Source organism: Otolemur garnettii, unplaced genomic scaffold (genome assembly GCF_000181295.1).
Source record: "Otolemur garnettii isolate 467f Iridium unplaced genomic scaffold, OtoGar3 scaffold00082, whole genome shotgun sequence".
NCBI lineage: Eukaryota > Metazoa > Chordata > Mammalia > Primates > Galagidae > Otolemur > Otolemur garnettii.
Window position 1 is genome coordinate 6,094,699 of NW_003852477.1, and position 10,480 is coordinate 6,105,178.

Sequence of the window (10,480 nt, forward strand, 5' to 3'; positions counted from 1 at the left end):
TATATAATGTTTTCTCCTGGTAAGATGAGACCTAATCATCCATCTCATTTGCTGGAATCTTAGTATTGATTATTTAATTGGGAATTTTACTTTACATACTAAACTTTCATAGAAGCAGCTATTTTAACATGAAGCAAAAGGGCTTGTTTCTAATTCTTTAATAATATATTTAATGTACTAGAAATACAGATGTTTTAAACAGTACTCTCCCATGAGATCAGTATCTGTTGAACTCAAATTTTTCATCTCGAATTATCTGATTGCAAAATTTAAATCATATTGTTAAGAACTATAAATCAAGAGTTATAGAAATTATAGGTTTATTAATATTCTTGATTCTAATTGTGTAAAAGAAAGCAAAGATAAATTACATTCATATTACAGCTGTGATAAATCCTACCCTGAAATAAAATGAAGTATTTGTTTTAGAATTAACATCACATATGGTATCATGATGGAGTAATTGGACTTTTGAGTTTGAGCTCTACCATTTGCTAGCTGAATACCTCAAGCAGTCATCAATTTCTAAGTTGTATTTTACCTAATTAGAAAGTGAGGGAAATAATCTGAAAGAATATCTCTAATTTAAAGACATAACTAAGGTTATGTGAAAGTATCTATAAATTACTCTATTAGCATTTGACATTACTTATTACCTGAAATACTTATAATGTCTCTTAGGAAAAGGCAGCTAGAATTGGAATCAGAACTTCAGTCTTTGCAAAAAGCAAACCTTAATCTTGAAAACCTTTTGGAAGCAACAAAAGCCTGTAAGCGGCAGGAAGTTTCCCAGCTGAATAAAATTCATGCTGAAACACTTAAGGTATGTAAACTGAAGCAATATTTCTATCTTAAATCAGTACAATCTCATTTTACTAATAATAATGGACAGAATATTCATGATCAGAGTCCCTTGTAGACGGTCACAGTGGTCCTTGTGTTCTTTTTTTTTTTTTGAGACAGAGCCTCAAGCTGTTCCCCTGGGTAGAGTGCCATGGCATCACAGCTCACAGCAACCTCCAACTCCTAGGCTCATGTGAGTCTTCTGCCTAAGCCTCCCAAGTAGCTGGGACCACAGGCGCCCGCCACAGTGCCCGGCTGTTTTGTGGTTGCAGCCGTCATTGTTGTTTGGCTCCCGGGCTGGATTCGAACCCGCCACCTTAGGTGTCTGTGGCTGGTGCCTTAGCCACTTGAGCCACAGGCGCTGAGCTGGTCCTAGTGTTCTGATGGCAGAGTAGGGTAGGAGGGCAGTTAGCATTTGGAATCTAATTCTAATCTGCTGCTAACTTTAGGCCAGGTTTCCTAACTTCTGAATCTTACTGTTCTTTTCTCTAAATTGGGGGTGTAGTAAACTAGATAATTGATGAAGTACCTGGAACCTGGTAGATCTCAGTAAATGGCAACTATTGCTATAATGTGACATGTGCTCAAAGCTTACAGTGAAGCATAGAAATCCTAGACCTCAGATGACAGTGAGGATAACAGAAGGGTTTTTTTCCTCCTAAGTAAACTTCTTTAACTTTTGTAAAAGAAGAAAATGTGTGGACATCTGAGGATGAGGAGAGAGGAAAGGAAAAGGATGAGAAGATGATGATGTTGATGCTCGTGATAGTGATTTTGACTTTTATATCAAATTCAATGAAGGTTTTAAAAAAAACTTAGCCAGGTGTGGTGGTCTGCGCCTGTGGTCCCACTTGTAAGGCTGAAGCAGGAAGATTGCCTGAGCCCAGGAATTCAGGTCAGGCCTGGGCAACATAGTGAGACTACCTTTCTAAAATAAAGGAAAGGGCGGGGCCTGTGGCTCAGTGGGTAGGGTGGTGGGTTCAAACCTGACCCCAGCCAAACTGCAACAAAAAATAGCCAGGCATTGTGGCAGGCGCCTGTAGTACCAGTTACTTGGGAGGCTGAGGCAGAAGAGTCACCTAAGCCCAGGAGTTGGAGGTTGCTGTGAGCTGTAATGTGACAGCACTCTACTGAGGGCAATAAAGTAAGACTCTGTCTCTAAAAAAAATAAATAAAAATAATATAAACCCCCAAACTTTCGTTATACATGTAGATCTTAAACTTAAAAATAAATAGATGTTTGCCAGGCTAGTGGCTCAGGCCTGTAGTCTAAGCACTATAGGAGCCCATCATAGGAAGGTTGTTTGAGGCCAGGAGTTTGAGACCAGCCTGAGCAACAGAGCAACACCTTGTCTTTATAAAAAATAAGAAAATTAGTCAGACATGGTGGTGTGTGCCTATAGTCCCAGCTACTCAGGAGGCTGAGGCAAGAGCCTTTCTTGAACCCAGGAATTTGAGGTTGCTGTGAGCTTTGATAATGCTACTGCACTGTAGCCTGGGCAACAGAGCAAGAACCTGTTTCAAAAATAAATAAATAAATAAATACAATGGTTATTGTTAGCAGTGATGCTTTGTGTGTCTTTTAGTAGAAAACTACTTTGAAAAATAATTCATTTTGAATGAATAATTCACATGACTAAAAGTTTTAATGGCATGAAAGATACTACTCATTCACTCAGTGGCAAGTCTCTTTCTGCTGTCCTTCCAACCAATCAAGACCCTCTTTGGAGGTAATCAGTGTCAAGTGTTTTCTTATTTTATACAAATAGTGGCATAATACATCATTCTATGGTTGGGGTATGTGTGTGTTTTAAATATAAGCCGTATTTTAGAGTTTGTCCCATTTGGTAGAGTGCGGTGGCATCACAGCTCACAGCAACGTCAGACTCTTGGGCTTAAGCGATTCTCTTGCCTCAGCCTCCCAAGTGGCTAGGACTACAGGCACTCACCACAGTGCCTGGCTATTTTTTTGTTGCAGTTGTTACCTTGCCCTGGCCAGGTTCAAACCTGCCATCCTCAGTGTATGTAGCTGTAACCACTGTGCCACAGGCACTGAACCAAGTTTGTCCCATGTCTTTAGGGAAAAAAAGAACTTTATCTCCTTTTGATTTTTGTTTGTTTTTTGGCTTTTGACTTATTTTGGCAGCTGAATAAGAATCTATCAAATGGCTATGTCATGATCTATTTAACCTATAAAATGCTATTCTTCCCTTATAAAAGAATGTTTTTCTTTTCAAAAAAGGCAACCTTTGAAGTCTTTGTAGGAAATTATTTTAAAGTACTTGGAGAGGATTGCCAGATGTTTTATAATCCTGTGCCTACAGCCCCTTAGCACAGTAGAGTTACAGAGCCATTCTAGTTCAACATCCTCTTTATAACCGAGCAAACAGGACTAAGAGGATTAGAATGTTTACCACAAATGGCATAGCAATTTAGATCCTTTGTCATGGCTTGGGTTTAGTGTGGAAGTACTTTATGAATACCTTCTCTTTGTCTGAAAGAGATAAATATATAAGTTAAGGTTAAAATTCCTTTTGGGCATCACTGTCAATCTGGGTCTAATCTAGCCTTTTATCCCCCATCTTTCAAAGTAATTTAGTCCTTTTTGTTAGCATTTTTGTATAGTAAATATGCACAGATTGAGAAAATACATAAAGTTGTTTCATAGATTGATTGTTTTGTTTCTTTGTTAAAAATGGAGTCGTCCTGCATGTGTTATTCTGTAATATGGTTCTGTTAACTTGGGGTTATGCCTGTCCACATTAACTGGTACCCAAAATACTACCTCATTTTAAACCCAGGCTTCTGTGTTTTTGGATGACTCATGGGTTGTTTAGATGGTTTCCAACACATGCGTTCTCTGGAGTGGATTCTGTTGGAGACGTTTCAGTCTAGGAATTCAGTCTTAGCATTTGAGCCGCAGTCCCCTCCTGGGGGCTGCACCATGTGCCTTCCTAGAATGTACACACTTATTTCCCTGCACTGTCCCTGGTAACTGGCATTGTCAGACTCTTTAGTTTGATAATCTGATGGGTGAAAAGTGTTGTAAAGGTTTTAATTCTCATTTCCCTCATTTCTAGTGAAATTGAATATCATTTCCTACATTCGTGTTCATTTGTTGTATATCCTTTTCCATGAAAAACACAGAACACATTTTTCTATTTGTTATTTATCTTTTTCTCTGATTTGTAGGAATTCTTTTTTTTTTTTTTTTTTTTAGTAGTAAGATATAAGATAGAAAGGGATACAAAAGCAGTAAAAAAAGCACCAGAGCTTCTAGCGACGAGGAAGACCCAAGTTGAAGTCTCTCTTGGATCCTTTGTTTAGGGGTTTATATTGTGATTTGTAGGAATTTTTTTTTTTTTTTTTTTTGAGACGGAGCCTCAAGCTGTCCCCCTGGGTAGAGTGCCATGGCATCACGCTCACAGCAACCTCCAACTCCTGGGCTCAAGCGAGTCTCCTGCCTCAGCCTCCCAAGTAGCTGGGACTACAGGCGCCCACCACAACGCCTGGCCATTTTTTGGTTACAGCCATCATTGTTGTTTGGCAGGCCTGGGCTGGGGATTCGAACCTGCCACCTTAGGTGTACGTGGCTGGCGCCTTAGCCGCTTGAGCCACAGGCGCCGAGCCGATTTGTAGGAATTTTTATGTATTCCTCTTCTGTTATGTGTATTGCCAGTATACTCCTCCATCATGTTACTTGTCTTCATCTTCACGTGTGATGCTTTTGTTATATTCTAAATTTTTGATGTAGTCAGGCTTATTGATTTTTGTCTTTGGGAGTTTTATGCCCTTAATTTTGTTTTTACATGGAAATGTTTATGCATCTTGGGCAGTGCCTGTGGCTCAGTGGGTGGGGCACCAGCCCCATATACTGAGGGTGGTGGGTTTGAACCCAGCCCTGCCAAACTGCAACAAAAAAATAGCTAGGTGTTGTGACGGGCACCTGTAGTCCCAGCTACTCGGGAGGCTGAGGCAGGAGAATTGCTAAAGCCCAGGAGTTGGAGGTTGCTGTGAGCTGTAATGCCACAACACTCTACTCAGGGTGATAAAGTGAGACTCTGTCTCAAAAAAAAAAAAAAAAGAAAGAAAGAAAAAGAAATGTTTATGCATCTGCTATTTTTTAATAATATGAGAAGGAATTAACTTTTTTCAAAAATATTTTGTTTTTATCATTCATTTGATATTTCCGTGCGTAAATCTGTTTCTGGATTTTTTTATTTTTTCCCCAACATTCTATTTGACCATACATATGCTAATACTGTTCTATTTTAATTACCATACCATTATAATGTATTTTTATGTCAGGTGAAGAAGTCTCCTTAACTTGCTCTCTTTTTAATTGTCTTGCCTCTTATACATTCTTCATATGAAATTGGATATCAGCTTATCAAGTTTTATTTATTTATTTTTTTATTGAGACAAAGTCTTAACTTTGTTGGCCTTGGTAGAGTGCTTAAGCAATCCTCTTGCCTCAGCCTCCTGGGTAGCTGGGACTACAGGTCAGGGCTGGGTTCAAACCCACCAACCCTGGTGCATGTGGCCGGTGTCCTACCCACTGAGCTATGGGTGCCGCCCAAGTTTCATTTTTAAAAATCATATTAGAATTTTGCTTGGAACTGCATTGTATTGATAAATTCATTTTCACTTGGGACATTGCTATGCTCTTTATCAAGCACACTTTCTCCTTTTGATGAGTATAATTCCGGTATTATCTTCTCTGTTCGGAAATATGATCTTTTTCATGTTTGCTAATGTTGTTTTTCATTATCATTTTTTCACTGCAGATTATAACTACACCAACAAAGGCTTATCAACTTCGTTCTCGACTAGTCCCAAAATTAAGCCCCGAATCAGGGATCTTTGGCTCTATACATACTCAGAATTCTAACCTATTAGATAATGATATATTAAATGAGCCAGTTCCACCTGAGATGAATGAGCAAGCTTTTGAGGCCATTTCCGAAGAGCTTAGAACAGTACAGGTAATGTTTAGTTCTAGAAAAAAATAATCATTCATTCATTCAAGTAAATTTGCTTTGTCTATCATTTTAATTCCTATAATTTGTGGAGTTCGATCCTGGTTAATACTGAAATCATATCTTTTTAAGTGTGAATGTGTAAATATCTCTGGCTTGGAAATCAGCCCACTCTTGTATTTTATTTGCTTTTGAGTCTTTAGCAAGTCATTCTCCAGTTTCCAAGGGCTTTGATTCCCCCTGTATAAAATCACCAGTTTGCTACTAGCTTTAAGTCCCATAACTGGTTTATATGGCACAATCTGCTAAAGAAAATTAAATCTTATTATAGAACAAATTTTAGACAGCTTTCAGTGTATTTGCAATAATGTGAAATTTGAATGTCTCAGAGTTCTGGTGATTTGGTAATTTTTTTAAAAAGGTTTTCTACTGTCCAGTAAAATTTGGAGTGGGCCAAGTTTTTGGAACCACCCCAAATTCCAATAACTTGCCTTTTTAAGGCCTTGGAAAACTTTCTGGTAAGGTGACCCCATATACCTCAAGATTTCTTAGAAATCTATAGAAGGCTTTATAATCTAATCTAAGATTTTTAACTTTACTCACTTCTTTGTGTTTCAAATGATATACTTTAATGGACCACAAGTACAGTTCTAAAACATAGGAGTCCTTAGTATATAGACCTTTGACGTTGTTTTTTGGCTGCAAACAGGCCTTTGATACCATTGTCCATATGTAGCTTAGAGTTTGTTTTATTTTGGTTTTTGTCTCTTTAATTTGTAAGAAATGGTAGAATATTTGGGAGTTCCATTAAAAGACTTTTTAACAACTGAACTTTTCTTCTTGCAGGAACAAATGAGTGCTCTTCAAGTTAAGTTGGATGAAGAAGAACACAAAAACCTAAAGCTTCAGCAGCATGTTGACAAACTGGAACATCATTCTACCCAAATGCAGGAGGTGAGAGCGAGAGAGCGTGACTTCAGAAAATGTATGAAACGTATCCTCAAAGTAAGAGTATTAAGGGAAGAAAATGTCTTCACACAGACGAAACATATCCTCAAAGTAAGAGTATTAAGGGAAGAAAATGTCTTCACACAGACCTAGTCAAAGCTCATTTGAATTCTGTTCTGTACATTGTTACTCTGATAATGAGATAGCCATGCATAGTTTGGATTCTGGCCCAGTTAGTCTATGGTGCAAATGGATCCCTTGCTGTGTGTTTAGAAGAAAGCAAGATGGACAGTCTGTTTTCTTACAATGATCCTTTACTTTGTTGGTCGTCATCTCTATAGTTCATTGAGACAGCCAATTTTAGGAGGCCTTCAAACTAGACTTTAAAAACAGAAACAGGGCAGCGCCTGTGGCTACGTGAGTAGGGTACTGGGCCCATATACAGCATATGGTGGGTTTGAACCCAGCCCTGGCCAAACTGCAACAAAAAAAAGCCAGGCGTTGTGGCAGGTGCCTGTAGTCTCAGCTACTTGGGAGGCTGAGGCAAGAGAATCACCTAAGCCCAAGAGCTGGAGGTTGCTGTGAGCTGTGACGCCACGGCACTCTACTGAGGGCAACAAAATGAGACTCTGTCTCTAAAAAAAAAAAAAAAGGAAGAAACAAATTAATGATTTGGAGTGCATCTTACCATGCTAGTATTCCTTTTCCAGTAAATATATCTCTTTCCTAAAGCTTTTTGCATCAGAAAGAACTGATTGGACCAAACATCAGCAAGAGCTTCTCTCACAGTTGAATGTCCTTGAAAAGCAGTTTCGAGACACTCAAACTAAGAATGACTGTAAGTTTAAACAATGGGAAGCTTTGTGACCTGAATAATATTGTATCTGTTTACTTTATATAAGAAATGTTGTTCCTATGTTTTGTTTGGTTGTTGTCAGATGAACAGACTCGAGTTTGTATGGCAGTGGTGAGTACCAGTAATATGTCATAAAACAGTGATTCTCAGGTTTCCTAATGCCACCACCCTTTAATACAGTTCCTGTGGTTTGCGACCCACAGGTTGAGAACCCCTGTCATAAAAGGTAATTTTCTCCAGGATTGCTCACAAACAAGTGATACAAATGTTTGCTTAATGTTTTAATTATACTGCTTTAAAAATGAAGTATCTTGAATTCATAAGATGAGTATTTTAATATTGGCAAAATAAAGCATACATTCTATGTTTGTATATATTTATAGATGTGGGAGTATCATTTGGTTCCTAAGTTGGGGTTTTTTTTGTTTTTCAGTTTATTTTCTCCCTTCCTCACAGTATTGGCAGTAGTTTTAATAAAACTAAAACAAAAGATAGCCATTCTATTTTCTTTGATCTAAAAAAGTATTTAGCTTTATTTATAGTTAGGGTTTCCTCACAAAACCAGAAAGATTTTAATCTGTCATGGGATTTTTTTGTTTTTAAAAAGGAAACACATGTTCCTAACTTTCCAGGTCATTTTCAGTAACTAAGATTAGGGCATTTAAAATGTGTTAAATCTTTCAATTGTTTTTCCTTATTTTAAGAGTTTAAATGCACATACTGCAGTAGAAATTTAGAAAAATCAAGTGACCTCTAAGTCAGGGAGAAATGTTAACTCTTCCCTTTTCAGTAAAACTGTATCAAAAACCATGTGCAGGAGAGAGAAAAAAAAAAAAGAAATCTCAGTTTGCTTAGGCACCTGCCAAGTAGTTGTTCAACACCTTTCCTTAAAATGATCTCTTCAACTTGTTTTTGCTGATTGTGGAAATAGTTCCTATTAAATATATTTGCCGGCTTTCTTTTCTTTTCTTTTTTTTTAAAGAGACAGGACCTCAGTCTGTTGCTCAGGCTGAAGTGTGCAATCAGAGCTCACTGCAGCCTTGAACTCCTAGGCTGATGAGATCTTCCTGCTTCAGCCTCTCAGGTGTACACTATCAAAGCCAGCTAATTTTTTTTATGGTTTTTTTTTTTTAGAGATGGAGTCTCACCATGTTGTCCACACTATTCTCAAAATTCTGGGCTCAAATGATCCTTCTGTCTCAGCCTCATGAATTGCAGGGATTATAAGCATGAGCCTTTATGCCTAGCAGTTTGTCTGCTTTTTAAAAAATTCTTGTAAGGTTATATGTTAAGAATTTGGGATTTTTGTTTTTGTTTGTAGTTTTGAAAAGTGAGGTGCATGACCTGCGAGTAGTCCTTCATTCTGCTGACAAAGAGCTTTCTTCAGTGAAACTGGAGTATAGTTCATTCAAAGAGAATCAAGAGCAAGAACTCAACAACCTTTCCGAAAGACACATGCATGTACAGCTTCAATTAGATAATGTCAGGTAGAGTTCTCTTATGGTTTCAAGCTTCCTGATTTGCCATAATCTAGGACTATATATTATAAACCTGATGAAAGTAAACAAATAGAAAAGATAAGTTTTGGGCTCCCAATATTGAGAAGGCCCAGAGGTGATTTTGGTTTCAGGGACAAACTAGACTGAGTCTCAAACAATATTGTCAGTGTTCTCTCCCTTTCTCTCTTTCTCTCGGTGCCCCCCCCCAATCCCTTATTCTCTCCTACTATTGAGGACTTCTGTGTGACAAGGAATAGATTGTTTCTGTCTGTCCTAGCATGACAACTCCTGTAACGAATCCCTCTCTCCCAACAGCCACATATTAATCTCAGGGAAAATTTGAATTGTTTTTGCTTGAGTCATTTGCTTGCCTTTGGACTAGACACTTCCAAAGGGTTTGAGATGGCATTGGGCCAACATAGTAATGTTACTTACTCTTACTACAAGAAAGGACAGTGCAGGGTAGACCAGAACAGTAGTTGTTACCATTGTGCTCTGTAAGTCTCCAGAAACTGGCTGGTTAGTTAGGTGCTGGTAATCTTGAAACTGAAGTAATCTAAGATATAAATAGGGCCAGTGGCTCATACCTGTAATCCTAGCACTTGGAAGACTAAGAGGGAAAGATTGCTTGAGGCCAGGAGTTCAAGTTTAGCCTGAGCAAGAACAAGATCCCATCTCTACAGAAAGGTAGAAAAATTAGCCAGTCGTGGTGGCACATGTTTATAATCCCAGCTACTCGGGAGACTGAGGCAGGAGGATTACTTGAGTCCAGGAGTTTGAGGTAGCTGTGAGCTCAATCAATGATGCCATAATACTCTAGCCTGGGAGATGGAGTGTCGAGATCAGCACAGCCTCCAGCTCTTTGGTCCATTTCCCTAAGGCCACTTATGAAGTTGCCTGATAGACCTGTAACCCAGGACTACCTGAAGTGTAAGTGCTATAGCCCACCTCAAACTAGTTAAACAAGCAGAACAGATAATTTATCACAGGTGCACTATTGTGTTTTCTTATAGTTGGCATTTGTTTAACCTCTGAATCATTGAATGTAGTCTTGGCTCCACCACAACCTGGTTTTGTGTGATTATTTTGAAGTCTCTTCACTAATCTCACTGGTTCTTAATTTCCTTGTCTTTACATGTCATAGGTGAACTACATGTTAAGAATCCACTATATTTAGCTATACTTAAATTCTAAGTATTGAGATTACAGGTGCTTGCCACAAAGCCAGGTTGTAGTTGTCATTATTGTTTGACAGACCTGGCCTGGGTTGAAATCCACCAGTTCTGGTGTATGTGGCTGGTGCCCTAGCTGCTGAACTATAGGCGCTGAGCCTTAAATGCTAAGTATTAAGTACT

At 38.4% G+C, this 10,480-nt stretch overlaps 1 protein-coding gene across 1 annotated transcript in view; it reads left to right on the forward strand.

Moving 5' to 3' along the window:
* Positions 1-10,480, forward strand: part of KIF15 (kinesin family member 15) — an 85,058-nt gene that overhangs the window by 39,850 nt on the left and 34,728 nt on the right. The window contains 6 exon segments of the mRNA XM_012808000.2: positions 558-607; positions 682-823; positions 5,631-5,828; positions 6,669-6,776; positions 7,503-7,608; positions 8,948-9,113. Of these exon segments, the coding sequence (XP_012663454.1) occupies positions 558-607; positions 682-823; positions 5,631-5,828; positions 6,669-6,776; positions 7,503-7,608; positions 8,948-9,113 (770 nt within the window).